The sequence below is a fragment of the Heterocephalus glaber genome, unplaced genomic scaffold (genome assembly GCF_053883595.1).
Source record: "Heterocephalus glaber isolate CG9 unplaced genomic scaffold, H.glaber_assembly_v1.0 deba00000937, whole genome shotgun sequence".
Lineage (NCBI taxonomy): Eukaryota > Metazoa > Chordata > Mammalia > Rodentia > Bathyergidae > Heterocephalus > Heterocephalus glaber.
This window is the reverse complement of record NW_028258173.1, coordinates 15,115,988-15,139,253: the sequence shown is the minus strand read 5'-3', so window position 1 is coordinate 15,139,253 and position 23,266 is coordinate 15,115,988. Positions and strand designations below refer to the sequence as shown.

At 37.1% G+C, this 23,266-nt stretch overlaps 1 protein-coding gene and 1 non-coding gene across 11 annotated transcripts in view; both read left to right on the top strand.

Moving 5' to 3' along the window:
• The window catches only part of Helz (helicase with zinc finger), a 156,565-nt gene that overhangs the window by 18,099 nt on the left and 115,200 nt on the right, over positions 1 to 23,266 (top strand). For 9 of the 10 annotated variants that reach the window (XM_087208592.1, XM_087208594.1, XM_087208588.1 and 6 more), the window contains 5 exons: positions 1,765 to 1,992; positions 4,784 to 4,820; positions 14,991 to 15,115; positions 17,033 to 17,089; positions 22,397 to 22,448. In XM_087208592.1, coding sequence (XP_087064718.1) covers positions 1,783 to 1,992; positions 4,784 to 4,820; positions 14,991 to 15,115; positions 17,033 to 17,089; positions 22,397 to 22,448 — 481 coding nt within the window. In that variant the 5' untranslated portion in view covers positions 1,765 to 1,782. Of the gene's footprint in view, positions 1 to 1,764; positions 1,993 to 4,783; positions 4,821 to 14,990; positions 15,116 to 17,032; positions 17,090 to 22,396; positions 22,449 to 23,266 lie in introns of those variants that run through there. The other variant, XM_087208597.1, reaches the window with a different exon arrangement.
• On the top strand, positions 4,646 to 4,717 carry Trnaa-agc (transfer RNA alanine (anticodon AGC)). The gene has a single exon. It is a non-coding gene; the product is annotated as a tRNA-Ala (tRNA).

The window sequence follows — 23,266 nt, the reverse complement described above, 5'->3', positions numbered from 1 at the left end:
CTTATTGTAATATTTGTCTAGGTGTGATGTGGGAGTTTTGTAGATAAGATTTGCTAATTTTAGGGCCATTGGTATCTGGATTTATTGTCTGCTATTGCTCTTACTGGGTAAGCAAACATTAAATGCTTGTCTTTATCAGTAGTTCTCAACTAGGGCTGATTTCATTCCTAGGGAGACAGTTGTTAATGTTTAGAGATAATTTTGGTTGTCACAAGTCCGGGGATGTGCTATTATAATCGAGTGGATAGAAGCCAGGAATGCTGTTAAATATCCTACAGTGCATAGAACAACTCCCTACAAATAGAATTATCTAGCCCAAAATGTCACTAGTTAACTCTGGTTTATACCATGACTTGGTAATTATGTCGTAATGATGTTCTTATGTGTAGTGGGCAAAATCACTGTAATAATAAAGATTTTGTTTTGGTGGCACTAGGGATTGAATCTAGAGCCTGACACATGGTAGCTCTACCACTGAGCTACATCCCTAACCTTTAATTTTATTTTGAGTCAACGTCTTGCTAAGTTGCCCAGGCTGGCCCCAAAATTTTGATCATCCTGCCTCAGCCTCCTGACTACCTGGGATTACATGTGTGCACCATCACACCTGGCTTCTGCCCAGGTTTTCTGCTCCTACTATCTGAATGGTAGAGCTGAGGAAAAGTGTGCTTGTACTGTCATTGCCTCTTACTTGAATGAGTTTAGTGGGTGACTTATTAGATGATGGGTATTATTTCTTTCCTTTTTAACCAGCTCTTCATAGGACTTAGATTTGATATGTTTCATCTTTATGTAAAATCTTTCTATCACCTACAGAGCCTTCATTTCTTATTGGGGCCTTTGAGGTCATTCATAGCTCCTCCTATTCCTCCCCTACACCTTGAGTTTAAGTTGTAGATTTTCTCCCTTTAGTGATTTCTCTTGGACTTCTCTCTTTGAAAACTTACATTTGGTCCCTCATCATTTGTGTGATGAACTTCTGGTCACCTCTTGAGGCCAGCTCATGGCTTTGGGTGGATGGAATAAGTCCTTCTTGTAATTGTTCACTCGTGTTTTATCTCCCTTGCTAGAATTGTTGTTTCTTGAAAGCAATGACCTTATACTCCATCTTTGCATTTGTGGCTGCTAGTACAGGGCTTGACCTCAGGAATTGTTTGCGGAATCAAACTAATGAACATGTCAAACTTCCATCTTAGTCATTTTTTTCAGTAGGTTGGAAAAATGTCCTATATAGCGTGGATTTTGATTTTCTGCACTCATAGTCACAGAATTGTGAGACTGCTATTAGGAGACTCAAATAGAAGGTTTTAGATATGAAGCATTTCTGCACTTGTAAAAAAAAATGAGAATCTGATGTAGTTTGTTTTGTACTTTGCAATGTTTAAAGTCATTTCATTTACAGATTTATCATTTTATCATTTATTAATTTGATATATCACTGGCTCAAGGTGAGCATTTTGGCTTGGCTCTTAGCAAAGAATTCATAAAATATAATAACAGAGGTTTAGTTTTTGTTTTGTTTTGTTTTGTTTGGTACCAGGGATTGAACTCGGGACTTTGTGCTTGCAAGGCAGGCACCGGAACCACTGAGCTAAATCCCCGGCCCCAGAGGTTTAGTTTTTATAGCATCAATACCTGCTTCTTAGTTAGGAGACTAATTGAAAGAAACAATTCAGATAGATAATAAAGCTGGTTGAGATGAGAGTGGACCTAGAATGTACAATTATTAGTCTTTAAAATCTCTTCTGTTCTCTCCATCTTTAGGATTTTTGTCCCTAAGTCATGGAAGACAGAAGAGCTGAAAAGTCATGTGAACAAGCATGTGAATCACTAAAGAGGCAGGACTATGACATGGCCCTCAAGCACTGCACAGAGGCTCTCCTTTCTCTTGGCCAGTACTCCATGGCCGACTTCACAGGGCCGTGTCCACTGGAGATAGAGCGCATCAAAATTGAGAGTCGTCTTTACAGAATCGCCTCGTTTTTGCAACTGGTGAGTACACACTGTCAGTAGACCAATGCAGAATCACATAAAATGGTCCTATTCATTGAGTGGGGACTATTGCTGTCTCCTCCTGTACAAAGCAGCTAATTCTGGCCTGAGGAGATATGAATGAAGTGCCTGGTGATTGCTGATTATGTTTGATGGCAAACAACTGTTTTTAAACTTTGAAAATTGTAAGGTGGGATAGTATTTTGAATTACTCATTCAACAAGTATTTATGGAGTACGTACTGTGTAGTTGAAACTGTTCTAGGAACTTACATAGATGAATGAAAAGAAAAGAGAAAGATCTCTTCTTTTGGTACTTTTTTCTGGGAAATGGACAGATAAGAAATAATAGCCATTACAAATAAGTAAACACTGGGGAGTTTGGGGTTTTTTGGATATATATGTATTTTTTGCGGGGGTGGGTGGCTTGTTTTTTGGGGGGTTTTTTTTGGTACCGGGGATTAAACTCAGGACCTTGTGCTTGCAAGGCAGGTGGTGGCACCACTGAGCTACATCCCCGGCCCCTTTTCGTATTTGTTTTTGAGACAGGGTCTCTCTATGTAGTTTAGGCTGGACTTGAACTCACTGTGTAGCCCAGGCTGGCCTCAAATTTTTATACTTGTGATTATTTTGTTTGTTTGTTTTTTGAGGCAGGGTCTCCCTTTGTAGTTCAGTCTGTCCTCGAACTCACAGCGATCCTCCTGGCCCAGCTTCCCAAGTGCTGGGATTACAGGCATGCGCCACCACAGCTGGCTGGCCTCAAATTTTTGGCCATCCTCGTGCTGCAGCCTCCTGAGTGCTCCCTACAGCTGGTTTACTATAGATTAACTGCATGAAAAAAGGAGCTGAGGGCAAGAGAGGTTGGGAGTACAGAAATAGGATTGTAATTTTAAATAGGGTTGACAAGGTAGGCTTCATTGAGAAGGTGTTAAGGAGGAGGTAAGGAGAGGGTGAGCCACATGGAACTGTAGAGGTAAAAGAAACAGTGCAGAGACTGAGGCAGAAGTATCTCTGCTTTCCTGAAGGGACAGCCAGATCATCATGACTGGAGGAGGGTGTGAAAAGGGGAGAGGAGAAAGGGCAAAGACTGTGGGCCTTGCCTGGTCAGTGCAAGGACTTTAGTGCTTAATCTGTGCAAGGTTGGGAGCTGTGGCAGCACTTCAAGCAGAAGAGTGGCATCATCTGAATCACAGGAACAATTCAACGTGTGTTGAACATAGTCGATAAAGGAATAAGAGTATATGCAATGGGACTAGTTTGGAAACTATAGAGGTAATCTAGGCCAGAGATAGCTCAGCCCAAATGAGAGCAGTGGAGATGGTGAGAAGTAACCAGTTCTGATTTATAAGTTAAATGTAAAAATAATATTTCCTGATGTACTGAATGCAGGAAATGAGAGACAGCTGCAATATTTACTTACTTTGACATTTTTTGTCTGAGCAATTAGAAGAATGGAATTTCCTTCAAGGAATTTCCTTCAGGTGAATGAAAAGGCTGTGGATGGCAGCTATGTTTTGTGGGCTCTGTTTTGGAACTATGGAGTTTGAGAGGTCATTTAGCTACCTGGTTGGAGATGTTGAATAAGCAGTCAGGTATATGAGTGTGGCATTTGGGAGAGAGAGATTAGTTAAAGACTCTCTGGGATACAGATACTAACTAGAGTCTAGAGCCTGGGTGAAATCACCATGGAAATGAGGGTGGCTACATAGAGGACAAAGGCCTTTGTCTTGTGCTCCTTTGATGTTGAGAGGTTGGGAGATGAAGAGGAACCAGCAGAACATCCTGAAGAGCACCTGTGAGGAAAAGGAAGAGTGAGAAAGTCAGGTGTCCTGGGAGCTGAGCAAAGAAAGGGCATATGTCAAAGTAAGCCAGTCTTCACCGGTGTGGGCTGCCACTAGACAAGTAGCGGTGTCTAGATGAATATGTGTGAATATAACTGTGGATCTGACTGGATGCAGTGGAGGTCACTGGTGACTGCCATGAGAATAGCTTTCTTGGAACAGTGGGTGGCAGTTTGATTAAAAAGGGCCTAAGAGAGACTCAGAGGAGGCATGGGAATACCTTAATAAGGGCACCAGAAAGATAGTGGGAGGAGTGAAGTCAAGAGAAAGACTTGACTCGCTGGGAGAAATAACAGTATGTTTGTTTATAACTATGGCCAACCAAAAGTGAAATAGCAAAGATGTGAGAGAAATGGAGGAGGCTTGTTGGAGTGGTATCCTTGAACCAGCAGAGGAGAGGATCTGCACGGTGATAGGATTGACTTTAGAAGTAGCAGGGATAGTTCATTTGTACACGGCTGGAAGGAACAGACGGTTCTGGGCAGCAGAAGTAGTAGTCAGTGGAAATTCTCTTCTCCACTCCAGATTCTCAGTCAAGCCATTTGCAGAGGAGAAGGTTGGAGAGGAGCTTGTGGCTGGAAGAGGTGAGAGAAGGCAACAATTGCAGGCCAGAGTCAGTGGACTAGGGGAGCACACTGTGGTGTTTGTTTGCAGAGTGTTGTATAATCCTCACAGAATACAGGGTTTAGCTCTGGTCTGTGAATATTTGTGGCTATTAAGTTTACAACATTCATGATTCAGCTTTGAAACAAAGCTGAGATTCTCTTCAGTAACATCTCTTAAAGGCAGTGGAGGTGGGTGGGTGGTGGTGTTTGTGGTGTAGCTCAGTGATAGAGCACATGCCTAGCATGCATGAGGCCCTGAGTTCAATCCCCAGTACTACAAAACCAAAATCAAACCAGACAGAAGGAGCCCTTGAACTACTTAATTTTATCTTCTTTTATTTTGCAGAAAAACTATGGGCAAGCTGATGAAGATTGTAGGCATGGTACGTTTATAAAAACGGGACTCTTTTCTGATTTGAAGATTTTGAATTATTTAATTGAGCAGTATTTAAGGTTTGACTTTTTTCATTTGCTGATTTCAAAAGTAATTATAATGTTAAAAATCCGTACCTTACTGTGGTACCTAATGACTGATTAAGTTGATATCTTTCCTGCTAAGACGAGTACAGGTGTACATTGTTCCTATTCACAAATGTTGATGTTCCTGTCACCCCCGAGGGAACACTGACAGTATATTCTTTTTATAGTTTGTGTATTTCTATCTTTTTTTTGGTTACCGGGAATTGAACTCGGGACCTTGCACTTACAAGTCAGGCGCTGGAACCACTGAGCTAAATCCTGGGCCCTGTGTATTTCTAATTAATAAGAACCCGCATTTAAGAAATGTAGCATTAGGGGCCGGGGATTATTTAGCTCAGTGGTTCCGGTGCCTGCCTCACAAGCGCAAGGTCCCAAGTTCGATCCCCGGTACCAAAAAAAAAAAAGAAATGTAGCATACATGAATTAAAATGTTAAGCTTGAGGGCCAGGGATTTAGCTCAGTGGTTCCGCCGCCTGCCTCACGAGCACCAGGTTCTAAGTTCAATCCCCAGTACCAAAAAAATGTTAAGCTTGAATAAATTCAGAATAACGGCCTACTCTCCTAAAATGTTTCTTTAATCAGAAGATTTTCCTTAACGTCTACGGCCATACCACCCTGAATACACTCGATCTGGTCTGATCTCAATGCTAAGCAGGGTCAGGCCTTGTTAGTGCTTAGATGGGAGAAGATTTTCCTTAGGAAGAAGAGACCACTATAATGCTCTTAATCATTTGTGTTTTCTTTTGGGCAGGAACTGAGATTAATAAGAATCTTATTCTTGGAGTACTCAGAGTACATAAAACCATTTTTTCCTAATTGCTGCCACTAGGCTGAATCTAGGACCAAGTGGGAGAAGAGTTCAGTGTGCATTTCAACATGAGAATTTTTTGCACAGCTTACTAACTTGGATAATATAATGTTTCATTTATGCAAAATTAAGGGTTGGAGCTGAAGTGTTTAACATAAGTTAATTTTTCCCCCTACTTATTCCTTTGTGTCAGCCTTTAAAAAAATATTATTTTTGTTGTAAACCTTACAAAACTATATTATATACTTGTGTGGTGTATTGAACATAACTTAGCCATTCCAAAGATCAGTGATCTCTTTCTGAACTAATATAGAATGATATTGGTTTGGACGTCAAATTAGAATAAGATATATATATATATTTACATTTACAAAATATCATTAGATATTTACAAAATATCAGTAAGTCAAATAGTATAGAGGAACATGAAGAAGGGAATAATTTGCCCTCCTCTCACCTGAAGAAATCTTGTTACTAGTTTGCTATATCTTCTACACCTTTCTCTATAGTGATAAATATAATACTTAATACATGTTTAAGGTTTTACTTTTAAAAATTAAAGAATTGTAATGAGATGATCACAGAGCTGCAGTCATCACTATAGTGTGCTATAGTTGCTTGCTTACATACCATTATATCATGGATACATGGCTGCTTCTCCAGGTTAATATAATAGCTCCAAAGCTTGCTTAACATTCTCTAGTGTAGATATGCTATAATTTATTCAACTCTTTCCCCATGTTGATTAACTTTCAGGAGGTTCTAGTTTGTCATTATAAATTATCCTTAATAAACATATTCTTTCTTATTGTTGCCTCTCTTATTGAAGACCTTAAAAAATGAAATCCTGGGTTAAGGAGTATGTATACTTCTTTTTTTTTTTTTGGTACCGGGGATTGAATTCTGGTCCTTGCGTTTGTGCAGCAGGCGGTGAAACCACTGAGCTAAATCCCTGGCCAGGAGTATGTATACTTCTAATTTTTGTTGACACTCTCAGATTAGTTTCAGAGATATACACCCTCAGCAGTACATGAGAATGCCCTTTCCCTGAAATCTTTCTAATGCTGAAGCTTATTTTTTTTGGTACCAGATGTCGAACTCGGGACCTTGCGCTTGCAAGGCAGGGGGCGGAAGCACTGAGCTAAATCCCTGGCCCCTGAAACCTATTGGTCTTAAAGTGCTGCCAATCTCATGTATGAGAAATAGTCTCTCTTTAATTGTCACTTCCCTGGGGAATAGTGAAATGAATACAATCTTCTCATTTTGTAGAGGTGCCAACAAAAGTCCCAGTAGGTTTAACAGCTTGTGAAAAATCACAGAGAAATTACTGCTATTGGTGAAGGAACATACAGGAAAACTGCATTTTTCTGTTGATTGTCTTACTTAGCATTTTAAAATTAGTATTGTATAGCAAATGAATTACCAAAATGTAAGTGTAGCCAGGGCTAAGGTGAAATTTTCATGACATATCATGACTGTGGTGTCAGTGGTATGCAGTAGAATGTAGCTTGGTAATACCTTCAGGCCTTTGACCCATTAATCTCATTTCTGGGATACTATCCCAAGTAAATAACCTGAAAGAAGGAAAAAATTGTTTACAGAGTGGTGTTCACCACAATGCTGTGCGTAGAAGTAAAAATTCGATTAGCTTGCAATAAGGAAGGAGTTCCTTAATTACAGTCTGTGTGTTTCTTGTTGCCTTGTATTTGTTAAGTAAGAACTTGGAAAGTGGTCATTTTTTAAATTAACACAAAAACATGTATACAAAAGTTGTTTGTTCAAAATAGAAATTTGAGAATATTGGCCAAGAGTGTTCATGTAGTTGCAGAGCTCTGATATTATATGTAATTTTTTCTTTTCAACTTTTATTAAAAGGTTATTTTTGTGTAAGAAAATGCTGTGGTTAGGCAGGTAGTAATAAAAAAAAAACAAGACAAGAATCTCAGCCTCTTAATTATTACATTGCTTTCTTATGCTGTGCTGCTCCTAGGGGAAACCCTGGATAGCTACTACCTGAGGTGTCCAGATCATTGACTTCTTGTTTACATGTCATATACCGTGCAGTCTTGATGTTTTTTCTCTTACTGTCCTGCTATCAGTTTGCATCCCTAGCAAATCTTGTTTTTTTTTTTTTTTTTTTTGGTACCAGGGATTGAACTTGGGTCCTTGGGCTTGCAGGGCAGGCGGCGGAACCTAACAACTCTTAACATGCTTTATTGCAGCTATCCTCCTTTTTTTCTACTTGCTGCTTCCGACCTACTGTGGTTTAAGAAATCAGGCTGGCAATCTTTATCTTGTCTTTGTCATGGAAAACCATTAATTATAGACATCGTGACATTTAAACTGCAATATTAACCTAATAAAATTGATGATAGTTTCCTAATATTATCTTAAAACACCATGCATAATCAGATTTACCTGGTTGCCCCAAAATATTTTTATGGCTGATTTGTTAAAATCAGGAACTAATCAAAGAGTCAGGAAAAACAAAAAAAATTTTTTTTGGAGACAGGGTCTCATTCTGTAATTCAGGCTGGCCTTGAACTCACTATGTATCCCAGGCTGGCCTCAAACTTGAGGTGATCCTCCTGCCTCAGCCTTCCCAGTGCTAGGATTACAGGTCTGTCACCACACCTAGTTTACAGTCATGAAATTTTGAAGTTGAAATTTTACTTCAGTAAGAGTAAATAGACCCTGATACCCCATAAAGATGTACAAATATTATGTCTCAGTTAAAAATAGATTCTGAATGCAAATTCAAGGACATCTAAAGAATAAATACATAGGCTTCAAGTTCATGGATTATACTTCCAAGTTCAGTGCTGTAGTGAAGTGATTAAGTCAGTTTTCCTTATCTGAACTAAAACATAGTAGAACTTTCATAAAATAATGATTTTTTTTCCTGCCTCTGAAATATTCATTATATAGGAGGTAATGTTTTTATATTAAAATGAAAGAAATGGAGAAAGTGAAATGAAAAGAGAATAATCTTATTAAAAGAGTATTGTGCTACATGTAACAAATAGGTAAAAATTAATCATGATAAATATCAGGTTGTAAAAATTTTAAACCCTAGCTGATAGTTTTATCAACTTAAGAAATCATCATGGGCTAGGTGTTTAGCTTAGTGGTAGAGCACCTCTCCAGCATGCTCAAGGCCCTGGGTTTAATCCCCGGTACACACACACACATATACACACATAGATTATTATTGCAGGTTTATTGTGATACTTGACCTGTGAATAAATGATTCGGTAACCTCCAGGCCCTATTAAGAGGCTAATTGACCTACTAAATTGAAAGATGCTTCAATGAACCGTCTGTACTCTTCCTGAGGGAAAAAGTTGCATCTTTACCTTCTCAAGAGTTTTGGGCAAATATAGGTAATTCTGGACTTAATAGTGTTTCCACTTACAATTTTTTGACTTTATGATGTTACAAAAGCAACACACACTCATTAGTGGGTTTTTTTTTTTTTTGGTACCGGAGATCAAGCTCAGGATCTTGCTCTTGCAAGGCAGGTGGTGGCACCACTGAGCTAAATCCCGGGCTCAACAAGCACTCATTAGAAACTGTACTTGGAATGCTGCATTTTGTTTTCCCAGGGTAACGTGAAATCCCATATCCTCTTTAAACGTCCGGCAGCAACAGTAAGCCCTGGCCACCAGTCAGCCCCAAGATCATAAGGGTGAACAACCATTATTGTAGTTTGCCGTGTTGCTGAGCTAGGATGTTTGATAGTTTAGTTATACGTATTTTTTTTTTTCTTTCTGTTACTGGGAAGTGAACCCAGGGTCTTGACTGTACCAGGCAAGCATTCTGCCACTAAGCTACACCTTCAGGCTTTAAATGTATTTTTGACTTGCATTATTTTCAGTTTATGTTGGGTGTATCAGGACATGATCTCTTTATAAGTTAAGGAACATGTATAGTTTTTATGGTAATTGAAAAACTTTTTGAAAAAACAGTTAACAGGGTAACAATTTTTATTCAGAGTATCTGGATCAGGTTCTCTGAAATGTTATTTTATTTAATCATATTATCATTTCAGTTTTACACATCAGGAAACAGGCTTATTGAAGAGCACAGGGGCAGTTCAGAGTGGAGCTGTAGTTTTATAGTAAGAACTCTGATTTGAAAGGCCATCCTGCTTCTCTGTCCTTGACTGCTGCCTGTGTATATACTTCAAGGTTTTGTAGACATAACAAACTTAGAAAAAGTCCAGAAAAGGGGTATTCTTTTGTATTTTTAGTAATGAAAAAGTTGAGGCTCAGAATCAGTTATTAATGGAGTGGAGATAAGAATTGGGGCCTTTAGGGCCGGGGATTTAACTCAGTGGTTCCGCCACCTGCCCTGCAAGTGCAGGGACCCAAGTTCGATCCCTGGTACCAAAAAAAAAAAAAAAAAAAGAATTGGGATCTTCAGAGACCTACTCCTTCTAGTGTTTTGTCTCCTTACCTGCTTTTAAAATAAAGATTCAAGCCAATTACATTTTGATGTCATTTTCTTTTTTTTTTTTTTTTTGTTATTGGGGATCAAACTCAGGTCCTTGCCGCTTGCACAGCAGGTGGCGAAACCACTGAGCTAAATCCCTGGCCCAGGCCGATTACATTTTGTAGTTCATTATCCCTTAGATCCAAGTATTTTCACTTTTTAAAAATTTTTTCTGTATACAACCTTTATCTTTCCAACAGAAAATTTAAATTTATTTGAAAAAGTAGATTGATAAGAAGTTGCAGACAGTATAGAAGGGACCCATGTATAAGTCACTTACTTTTCCACAAGGGTTAATCTTTTTATTAGGCTGAAAATTGAACACAGGGCCTTTGTACCCTTTTTATATTTTTTATTTTGAGACAGGGTCTTGCTGAATCACTAAATTGACCAGGCTGGGCTTGAGCTTGTGGTCCAACTCCTATCTCAGCCTCCCTGAGTACTGGGATTGTAGATGTGCACCACCACACTTGACAATGGTTAACATTTTGTATGACTATAAAATAGTATCAAAATCAGGAAATTAACATTAGTGCAATAAATATGTTATTGTGTTTTACCATGTGTGGATCATGTAGCCAATCAAGGTTCAAGAACTGTTCCATCACCATGAAGATTTTTCTCTTTTTGTATACACACCCACTACTCTCCCCACCAATCCCAATACTTGGCAACCACTGATGTGCTCTTCATCTCTATCATTTTATCATTTTGTGATTGTTATAAAAATGCAGTCACATAGTATGTGAGTTTTGAGATGGCTCACCATAATGCCCTTTGAGATCCATCCACATTGGTGTATATATCAGTAGTTCACAAGTTTTGTTCTCCAGTAAGAATGGGATGTTGATTTTCACTTTTATTTTCTCCATAATTTCTATTAATTGTTTTAAATAAAGATCTTATATTTAAATTGATAGGAATAGACATTTAAATTATAAAATTCTAATTTGGGGGCAGACTAAATTAGAGAAGTAAAAGTTTAATATTTAAGTTTGAGGGCTGTTACCTTTTATGTAAACTTTTTTAATATGAATAGATGTTTAAGGAATAGTCTTTGGCAATTCATTTGCAAGAGTCTCATCATGCTTGTGTGACTGAGTATCTGCTCTAGCCATTTTCTAGTCATACATCTACAGTCATGAGTGATTTTTTTTTTTTTTTTTTTTTTTTTTGGTACCGGGAATCAAACTCTGGTCCTTGTGCTTGCACAACAGGTGGCAAAACCACTGAGCTAAATCCCTGGCCCCATGAGTGATTTTTTTATATATGTATATTTCATGCTATTTTTGACTCCTGGAATATATGTTAGTGTTAATCTTATATTAACTGAAATTACATTTATACATAAAAAGATTTAAATTAAATGATACCTTGTGTTATAAAATCTCAGTAAATATTTCTTTAAAGGAGGAACTAGAATTAAAGATTATTTGAATACAGCGCTCTCTCCCATAAGGAAAGGAAAATAGAGTCACAAAATATCTGTGGTTTTCTTAGTAAGCAAATTAGGAGGAAAAAAAGTGCAAATTAACCATGGAAACAATGAAGTAAGGGAGTGCTTGAATAGATTTGAAAAAGTCTTGCTTTTTCCACAGTCAGGATTACCCTTGTGGACTTAACAACAGAGAAGATAAGATGTTGACTTTTGAAATTGAGAAGGCAACAGAGGAGTTTTAAGATAGAAAAATATTGTTAAACAGATTTTCTTCCTATACGAAAAGTGTCTTAAATCACTTTTCAAATAGTTAACCAGAGGTTAACTTTGTTATAATGCATCTCTGAAGTTAGGGTTCTTACAAAGAAGAAGTTGAATGCACTCTAAGCAGCAAATTCTCGGCCTTTAAAAATTTTTTTTTATTTTGAGACAGTCTTGCTAAGTTGGTAAGTTGTTCCAGGCTGGGCTTGAACTCGGTATCCGTCACATCCGGCTTGCAAATATCACTTTAATAGTGCCTTAAGTAAAAAAGTTTATTCAAGTATATAGATGAAGTAGAAACTTTTATGATGTTCTGGGGAAGCAAGTTTTAGGTCTGTTCCTATGTTTACTTTTGTCAGCTTTTTACTGTGTTATTTTATATTTGTGTATAACAAGGAGTTTGAGGGCTACCAAAAGAATTAGCACTAACATTTAAACTAAACCCTAAAATTAAATTAGGAGAAATGACTTGTTTTTTTATAGAATGAAAGCATCCAGAAGGAAGGCATTCAGAAGTCTTTTCTCAGGAAAATGCAGGTGAAAATGAACAGTAAGATTTTAAAATTAAAGTTCATTACATACTCATCAGTACTATACGAGAGATTATTTTTGTGACCAAATATTGAAAGAAAAACACTTGCAGGGATTTTAAAAAATTGTATTATAGTAGTGGAAGCTGGAGTGGAAATACTGGAAGAGGTCTAAGACAGATGGGTAATACCTAATTTTGAATAGTGTTAGGGCTTTTTATTTTCCTTATGTATTTTATAAAGGAAACATTTTATCTATAAAAGACCTTGGTAGGAAGGACATGAAATGCCACAAAAGCTGCAACCCACATGTCCAGATATATTTTATTTATTACAGTTAGCAGAAAGGAGAGGGGAAAGAAGAAGGTTGAGGTTGAGGAGAGTTGTGTAACAAAAAAATTGGAAACAGGGACACTATGTGAGATATTTGCCACTGTGTTCTTTGGTTTATGTTATACTTTTGTGTGTGTGTGTGGGGGGTGTTGAGGCAGGGTCTCTATATAGTTTAGTCTGGACTTGAATTCATTACATAGCCCAGGTTGGCCTCAAACTGGCCTCAGCCGGTTGAGTGCTGGGATTACAGATGTATGCCACCACACCCAGCTGTTTTACTAGAACAAATGGTCATTTTAACCTCTAGTTAAAAACTTGATTTAAGCCTGCCACCTTTTGGAGTCTGCTTATGTAGTTTTGCCCCCTCCTCAAATGTATGTATGTATCTGTGTTAGGCAAATTAATTTATTGTCAAAAATTAAATGACGGCAAAAAAAAAATTAAATGACTGGGAATTTATTTTCATTTTTGATTATGTAAATATTGATAGAAGTAGAAGGGGAATATGAATAATAAGTGAAAACTATATAGTTGAGTGGTGAGATTATGGTGGGTTTTTTGTTGTTTTATTTTTTTTGAGACCAGGTCTCATTGTGTAGTTCAGGGTAGTCTTGAATTCATTATGGAACCCAGGTCGGCCTCAAATTCATGGTGATCCTCCTACTGAGGCTCCTGACTGCTAGGATTATAGAATTGCAACACCATGCCTAGATTAATTATGGTGAAATTTTATCTAGGATTTTATTAGGGTTATAATATTATATGTGATGAAAGAGAGTATATGCACTATAACCAAAATGTTATGAACAGATCCCAGTGGACTTTATGTGCAGTATAGCATTATATATATATATATATTTTTTTTATTTTTGAATTTTTTTGGTATTGGGGATCGAATTTGTGGCCTTGCGCTTGCAAAGCAGGCGGCGGAACCACTTAGCTAAATCCTCGGTCCCTAGCATTATATTTTAAAAGTACACTACTTTGGAAATAATTTTTTAAAGGTACAATTTCCAAAATACTATTTTCTTGCAAAAGGAGGTAACTTATGTGTAAACTAAGAATAGAATCCTGGACTTATCAATAAAAAGAAGGATATGGATTGCTTTATTAATTGAACCATTGGCAATCACCATGAGAAATAGTCTCAAATGACCTGGCATAAAAATGAATATATCTTATGTTGTTAAATATATATGATCCTTGTGATTGTATTAGAGTAAATCTACAAAGACTTGCCAGCAATTTGGGTAGTATTTTTTTGTGGTCATTGGATAATTGGATTCTTAATTAATTATGCTGGTTTTGAGAAAGGCTGATTTTTAGTTGCTTAGGGAAATCTATGGTGAGATTTGTCAATTTAGTTTTTATGCATTTTAATAGCAAAGGGTTTTACATCACTGTCAAAAGTGTGAGAATTTTATTTAGCTAATAAATCTACAATTTTAAAAGCCCTTAGGTAGCCAGAAATCATAGGTTAAACTGTTTTTCACTGAAGGCACCATATTTTCCCACATAGGGTCTCACTGTGTTGCCCAGGCTTGTTTCAGACTTGCAGACTCAAGTTATCCTCCTGGTTCAATCTGCTGAATAGCTAGGATGGCAGGTGCACATCACCCCAAGGCTAGAGCCTTTTTAATTTTTTTTTTTTTTTTTTGCTAGAGCCTTTAAAAAAATTAACCACTGAGAGTTTTTCTTTTTGGTTGGCACATAAAAATTGAATATATTTATGAGGCATAATATATTTCAAGACATGTATACAATGTGTAATCATGATCAGGGTAATTGGCATGTTTATCACCCCAAACACATCATTTCTTTGTGTTGGGAACACTTAAAATCTCTACTAGCTATTTAAAAATATACAATTAATTATTGTTGACCTAAGTTACTCCATGGTGCTATAGAATATGGGTTCTTTCTTCTATCCAGCTGCACAGTGGAGAGCTTTAAGATTAGTTCTGACTGTGATGTTGATATAATCCTAACTAGCTGTATGTTGTAGGTTTGATATACTCATTTTCACGTTTTTTTCCTTTCTTTATATGTGTGTCTCGGACGGAACTAACTGAAATGCTACTGCTTTCCTTTTGTGTTTGAAGTTGTTCTAGCACATGAGAAACTGCTTGTGATGATGTGTTACTGTTGTAATCAAGAAGGATGCATATTGAATGCCAGCTGGTTAATGATGGCTGTTCTTTCATGGCAGTGCTGGGAGAAGGACTGGCCAGGGGTGAGGGTCCCTTTCGGGCCATGCTTTGCTGCATGCAGCTGAAGGGAAAGCTCCAACCTGTATCCACAATCCTTGCCAAGTCTCTGACAGGAGAGTCCCTGGTATGTTGACAAGCTCAATTTTTGAATATATGAAAACAGATTCACATTCAGCTTCCAAAATAGATTATAGAAAAAAATAGTGTGCATTTTCCCTTTTAGTTCTTCCTATCTGAAATCAGAGTTCATGAGAATCTTGAGATGTTCATTTCTTTTGAAAAAGCTGATGTTTAATCTTTGGATTCTTGTGGTTTGCAATAATGTATGTAAAAGTTGTAAATGCTTAAAAAATTTGAAAGTATAGGGTAACTAGATGATTTTCTTTAAACATAGAATTTAACAACAACAACAACAACAAAAAACCAACCAAACAAAAAGAATTTAAGAGAGCCTTAAAATATTTTTGGGCTTTAAATGCTCATGTTGGACATAGCCTTCTTATAGGGTGCTTAAATTCAGCTATTCATAGACTGTCTTAAGTCTGTCTAAACTAAGGAATAATTCTATTTCGGATGATGGTATACATATAAGTTAATAACTATAAACCACTCCAATGGAATATGAACTTTAGGATAATTTCTTAATATAACATTTAATTTTCTAGATTCATTTTTGGATAATTGCAAGATGTTTTTGGGACTTTAGAGTTGATAATCTATAGAAATTGGAAGAAAAGAGCCGTAATTCTTTTCAACAGTTTTTAACTCCTAGAAGATTTGTTATTATTTTTCAGGAATCATAATGAAAAACAGTGAAAACAATAAAGTATATGTATGCTTTGCTACATTGTGAATTCTCTGAACCTTATTCTTTTGAATTAATATGGATTGTGAAAGTCTACAGCATGGTTGAATTTTCATTGTAAAGAAATGTATTTGGTAAAAAAATAGAGATTAGGAAAGTATTGGTATATTGTTGAATGTAATATATTGACTCATCTCAGGGTAATTTAGACATTTTCTAAGGCATTATTATATAATATTTCTTTTAGCTTGGTAATGTGTCTTAATTTCATCGGGTGCACAGATGTGGATATAGCAAATTTATATAGCTGTTTAGTTCTAAGTAGGTGGCAAAGAATATCTCTACTCCTCTTCCTCTTCTTCGTCCTCTTCCTTCTCCTTAGATACCCTCTTTTTTTTTTTGTGGTGGTGATGATTTTGGACATTGAACCCAGGGAGGGAGTGCTGAGCTACATCCCCAGTCCTTTTAATTTTGTTTTGCAAGAGAGTCACTAATTTACCCAGGCTGACCTTGAACTTGTGACCTTACTGCTGCAGCCTTCAGAGAAGCTGGACTTACAAGCATGTGCCACACCCAACTTACTTCTTCTTTATAATTAAGATAATGTTGTCCTTAAAAGGCTTTTATATATAAGTTAAAGATTTACAGTTTTACCTGTTGGGTGTTCATATTTAAAGCTAGTAAAAGGAGCCAAGCCCCTGAGTTCAATCCTCTAGTACAACAGAAAACAAAAATGTAGTAAAGAATAATTTGCTCGTAGATCTCAGGTGAAATTTGAGTTGCAGAAAAGTGAGTATTTCTCTCAATAACTATTAATAAGCTGTCTTTAAAGTGGTATGATCATTTTACATAAATCTCTCTTAAGTTATGGATAACTTTTGAGTTCAACATTTTGTATGTATAAGCCCATTAGTCCTAGGGAAAATGGGTGAAATAAGCTGTAGGTTTGCTTTTTCCTCTTCGCTTATATTTTGCTCTAGTGATAATTTTTATATTTTATTTCATGAACTTTAAATTTTTACATGAGGTGAACACAGTGCCAGAAAAGGTATACCAAATAGTTTTTCCCTCTTAACCTTTTAAAGTTTCCCCATAGATATGTAGCTGTATTACCAGCATTGATGGTACTGGGGATGAGGGAGAGGTAACAATTGTTTTTTTTACAGTTAAACTTTAGAAACAACCAAGGAATTGAGCTAAATGTCATATTGATTTTTCTCTATTGTGCCCTTTCAGAATGGAATGGTAACAAAAGATTTGACAAGACTAAAAACACTTCTCACAGAAACAGAGGTAAGTCTATATCAGGGCTCTCCTTGGCAAAGTCTAACTCAGTTTGGTTGGTGAGCATTCTGTGTTAAAAAGTGCAAAGTCACTGTGGCATCAGCCAGAAGGCCGGGTTGCATGGGGCGATAGTGGGATGGACCCATCTTCCCTGGAACCTAGTTTGGTCCCATCCTTGGGATGTTGCTTCTCCTATTCTCACCAGCATCCCAGGTCTTCTGTTTTGTTACTTATTTTTATTAGTTGTCTCTGGCCCCACAATGGAAATGATGATTGGGAAAGTTTAGTTTTTAACTACTTTGGCTGGTAGAAAATTCTATCATTAAAAATGCAATACTAAAAAACCCAAACAAGCATAAAATTATTTCTCAAGCCTTCTGTCTTTTTTTTGGTACCGGGTATCAGCCTTCTGTCTTTTTAAACAAAAGGAAGTCTGTGACTTAATGGATTATTTTTAGTCAAGCATGGTGGTACACTTCTGTAATTGCGGTACTTAGGAGGCCGCTGCGAGGATCACTGGGAGTTCAAGGACATCCTGAACTACATAGCGGGACTGTGTCTCAAAAAAAAAGGGATCATTTTTGGAGAGTGGATTTAAGAGATGGAAATGATGTATGCTCTAGTAAAGGTAAAGGTAAGTGGTGCTCCAGTGCAGGACTTGGACACGTGGATGGTAAGGGGCAAAAGTGTCCTAGAACAGGTGGATAGCTTTATAATTTCAAAGTTATATGTATTCCTCATATAGGCATATAAATACTTTTATTTAGATGTCCTATTTTAAAAATAGCCGTTTTGTCAGCTTTTAAATGGCAGTCCACATACAGTGACTGATTTGGTATATTTTTTTCAAGACCTAGTTACCTGTGTGCTGGCATTGTGCATGGTACTGGAGACAGCACTGAGCAGAACGAGCACCAGTGGTTTTTGTCAGCTGAAAGGGTAGAGGCCCAGGAGGAGACAGACAAGTAAATTAATTAAACAGCTCTAGGTACAGTTCATATTAAGGAAAAAGAATAAGCTTTCGTGCTGGAAAAAATCACTGGATCAGGTAGCCAGGATCCAGAACAATTAGCTAAGAGCTGAGAGTTGAATAGGTCCTGGTCTTTTAGGGAGTGTGAGGGACAGTGCTGCAGTCCTGGAAAGGGTTATGAAGAGACCTGAGCACCCCCATTGATCCCCTATGGGCCGCAATCTCATTTCACATCTAGTAGCATACCCCAGCTCATGCCAGCAGTCAGCAGAGAAGACAGTTATGGATTACAGATCCTGGATAAAGAAACTAAAGGCTGATATTAGGCCTTTATAAAAAGTCTTTTTTCCTTTTTTGGTTCCAGGGATCGAACTTGGGATCTTGTGCTTGCAAGGCAGGCGGCAGAACCACTGAGCTAAATCCCCGGCCCAAAGAGTCATTTTCTTTGTCTTATATTACTTTAATATGAATTAACTAGTATTAGTAAGTTGTCATTAAGTCTCAGCCATCTCCTTTATTGTGTATGTGTAGCCTTTTTAATTTCCAAGAAGTAACAAGATAATTGTTTGAGAGTTTGAGGACATAAATAACCTTTCATTTTTATCAAGATTTTTTGATTTACTTTTCTTTTATTGCCTCAACTGAATTACCAGCTTTACATCTGATAATAATAGGCAAATATACAAAATTTAAAAATGTTTATAGTCTTGTAACATATAAGGACACAACTCTCACTTATTTTGTGATTATATCATTAGAAGAAATGACTTAAGTTTTGTTTGTAATTTCTGTGTAAGCTGAGTAGTGTAAATGTCTATGTAAGCAGAATACTATTCTTTTTGGTTAGAATACTGTTCTATATCCAGGCTGGGGATATAGATCAGTGGTAGAGTGCTTACCCTAGTATGTGTGAAGACCTGGGTTCGATCTTCAGCACTGCCAGAAAGAAAGGTCCATCTAGAAAAAGCTAAACAATAATGCTACCTTTGTTTAATTATTGCACATGACACTTTAAAAATAGCAATTTATTATTTAAAGATTGGGCTGAGTTGGTATTTAACTTAGAAATGCTAGTTAATGAGGATAAAGACTTGGAACGAAAGGCTGATTCATAAAAACAAAACAGTAAATATTCTTTGGTAAAATTAGAAATGTCTAATCATAGATTTGATTTTTAATTTCTAGCAGTGTAATTGACTGAGTTCTAGCAGTGTAATTGACTGTTTTCCCTGAAGGTGTTAGTAATGACTGAAGAGCATAACCAACCAATGTCCTTCTGTCCTGGGGTTTGAGCACACAGAGAGAGTGTTTAAAAAGTAAATGTGAAGCTGGGTGTGGTGGTAATCCCTGCTACTTGGGAGGTTGATGCAGAGTATTCAAGTTCAAGGCTAACCTGGGCAATTTAGTGAGACCCTGTCTCAAAATAAAATAAAAATTAGAAAAAGACTGGGAATGTAGTGAAGGTGTAGAATGCAGGCCTAGCATACTCAGGGCCCTGTGTTCAGTCCTCATTACTGCAAAAACAACAACAAAACCCTAAACAAACAATACCAACAACAAAACTCAAACACAGCACCCCAGGATGGCCCATAGTCAGCCAGGCTGAGCTCTCTTATCAGCTCTCCTGATAATGTGCCCCCTCTCCATGTGCAGTAAAAGACTTGTGGCATCACAACAGACTGATGTGTGGAAGGTCTCAGATGCTGATTTGTGAACAGCTTTGGGCAGGGTCAGTGAATGTTGTTTTGGATATACTGTGTTGAAAGTGCACAGTGCGCACAATATTTTAGTGTTTTAGCAGTTACAAATGTTTTAGGTTATATTTTATGGCCAAGGCATTTCATTTCCATTTTTTTCTTGTATATTTAGTAAATGTATTTTAGTAAATAGTATTTTAGTAATTTTAAAATTTTCATACTTGAAGTAAATGCTTAGCTTTTATATTGATATGTTTTATGTAAAATGGAATCATATTTTAAGGGTTATTGTGGGACTCTTGCATGTAAACTTTAAAGAGATCTTTTTTCCTTTTTTCGGGTGGTACCGGGGAATGAACCCAGGGTCTTTGCATGGAGCTACATCCTGAGCTATTGATGTTTTTTTTTTAAGACAAGATCTCACTGAGTTGCCCAGGTGGGGCACATACTTGAGATCCTCCTGCCTCAGCCTCCTAGAGTGCTGGTATTACAGCCATGTACCACCATGCCTGGCTTTTTTAAAAAAAAGATTTTTTTTGGTACCAGGGATTGAACTAGCGTAGCAGGTGGTGAAACCACTGAGCTAAATCCCCGGCCTGCCTGGCTTTTTAAAGAGATGTTTTAATGAATCTTTTTTATGAAACATAGAATGTTTGTAGTAGGAATAATTATTTCTGATTTATTTGTTAGTTTATATATTCTTATTCTCAATCCCTCATTTTACAAAAAGTGGGTTATCTTTTATAAGCTTATTAGTAAGTGACTTAATGCAGAATCAGAAGCTAATTTTATGTAGAAACAACATTTTAGTAATTTAGTTCCAATCCAACTTAAAATATCCAATTTAGTCAACCCCATATAAATGATGATGGTATTATCTCAGATGTACCTGATTAGCATTTATGACATCCTTTCTATGGTACAAGACATTTCCAAATTTCATTTTAGGATATTGTTTCTTTCTGATTCAGTTTAAAATTTACTGAACGTTTGTACTGTTTAGGGCTCTAGAAAATTGAGATCTGCATGGAAAGCAATTTGGTGGGCCATTCCGGGATATATATAGCTAATGTGCCCACCAGGTAGTCTGTGGTCAGTAAGTGCAGTCATGGAGATAAAACCAGGGAGATAACACTCTGCAATGGAATCATGGAGATAGGAGTGTAGGCACTGATTTTAAAGGAAGGGACAGCTAAGTAAAGACTCAGGTGACTTGGTACTAGGTAACGATGGCATAGAGTAGTTGGTTCAGGGATAGATGAGACAAGTAGGATAGTGGCGTGGGGTGTAGAGAGTATGAGACAGATATGAAAGACAGTTTAGATTTGGTTGGGCAAGATTTAGAGACTACTCAGGATAGAAGAGGGAAGAGTTCAAGATGCCTTTTACAATTTCAGTCTGCTTTCTTTGGGGAAGAATAATCCATTAACTTGAGATTAAGAGCACTAGAGGAGGTTGGGGTTTGGGGCAAGGTCAGTGAATGTTGTTTTTGGACATATTGTGTTTAAAATGCTTAACTAATCCATCCATCCATCCACCTGTGTATCCATCCATCCATCCATCATTTACTGAGTACTCACTGTGTGCCAGATAGTCTTGAAGGGGGATTGGAGAAAGGCAGTTGCATATTGTTGACATCAAATCTGTAGTTGGCAATCATCCAGCATGTAAAATGCTGCAGCATAGTTAAGAAAAGTATTATGGTTGGCACCTGGTAGAAATTGGAGGAGGAACGCTTAGGACAGTGGTGGTGAACCTATAGCATGTGTGTTGTTTTTCTTTTAAGTCAAAAGGTGTTAATGTCGGATTTATTTTTTCTAAACTGAAACCTTAGTATTCAGGTTTAATTGCAATGTTGACGGTTTGAGATTAAATAAGTGAGTTTTGGGTTGTAGTTTGGGCATTCAGTCTCTGAAAGCTTTGCCGTTACTGGCTTAGGGTAAGGTTAGTTCCAAAAGCACCGAGTAGGTATTTGTCCATGACAGTTAGAATGAGTGGTTCGCTCCGTAACCTCTTCTATTATGGATGAAGGGCTCACTCCAGATTGAGTAGGACTTGGAAGGAAGTGCTTCCTGGCCATAAGGTGGTAGCATGCCTTGGCTGTAGGAGAAAAGGCATTTCTCTAGTTGGTTTTTCTGTAGGTTTTATGAAGGAAAGTGAAATGAATAAATGGATGAAAGGTACTATCCTTGTGGGTTTCAAAACTTAGACTTTTCTGATCTGCTCCCAGGCTGATTTTACTTTGAGGAGTATCTATCAGTTTTGGGGATTTGGGGTTTTTTTTCCTATCACTTTTCTTAAAGAGTTCCTGAAAAGTGCTTCTTTTTTCATTTAAAATACAGTGTAACATAGAATAGAGCAAAAATATATCTTGCAGCATATTAGAGTTATCAAACATTTCACATTTGGGAAGCTGAGGCAGGAAGATTGCCGTGAGTTTGAGGCCAGCTTTGGCTACATAGTGAGTTCAAGGCCAGCCTAAATTGCATAGTGAGACCCTGTCTCAAGAAAACTAAAAAAAAAAAAAAGTTATGAAACATTTCTAAGTATTCCAACTTTACCTTTTAAGTTTTGAAATATCCAAATTTAATTCAGTACCAACTGGTTATTTCTTACTGTCTTATATGTCTTTCATTTGAAAAATTGCAGACAGCAACTAGTAATGTCCTCACTGGATATCATGCGGAAGACTTAGATGAGGGTAAGTGCCAAATTTTCTTAACTTCTCATAGCTGTAATTCTGGGCTTTTCTTTTTATTGATTACTGGGAGGAAATTTACTGAATTATAGTACATGTAAGTGGAGATGTAGGAGAGAATGTAAAAATTGAATTTTAAGAAGTAGGTGTGGTGAAAGCAATTTTCTCCCTGGCAGCTTTTCATAGAATAACAGTAATAGCAGTAGGAAATAACTCTAAAGGTCACCTAGACCAACATCTTGCTTCCATGCAGGACTAAATTTAAAGATCATTCTTAGCAGTGTGTGAAGGGAGCATCTCCCTCCACCCCAGGGTATTATATTCATTATGTTTTGGAAATTTTGATCTGTAAACCTGAGTTCTTTCTGGTTTTGGTAAAGGAAAGGGAAAAGAGTCATTGAATGGCTGCCATAAGCTGTGTACTACAGTTATGACTTTCATGAAACCTTGATTGACTTCTTAGGGTCCTTCTCCATCTCTTGATAAGTGATGAAGCGTATATTGAGGTTTAGTAATTTCCATGAAGTCACCCAGCTAGTAAGGGATGAAGCATACTTTTAAACTCCACTTGGGTGAATCTCCTTTTTTTCCAAGGGGTGGGCCACAATGACTTGTGAGGAAATACAACATGATGCTCAGCCTCTATAGCTGTAGCCTTTCTCTCTTAAGCCTTTATTTTTCTTCGCTTATTTGGAGCCTCATCTAAACAAATCAAAGCTCTCTGTATTCAGAAGGAAACGAAGCTGATTTTTAGCTCCTATCTCAGAATTCAACTGGTTGAACTTTATTTCAATTATAAAGGATTATATCATATTGTAACA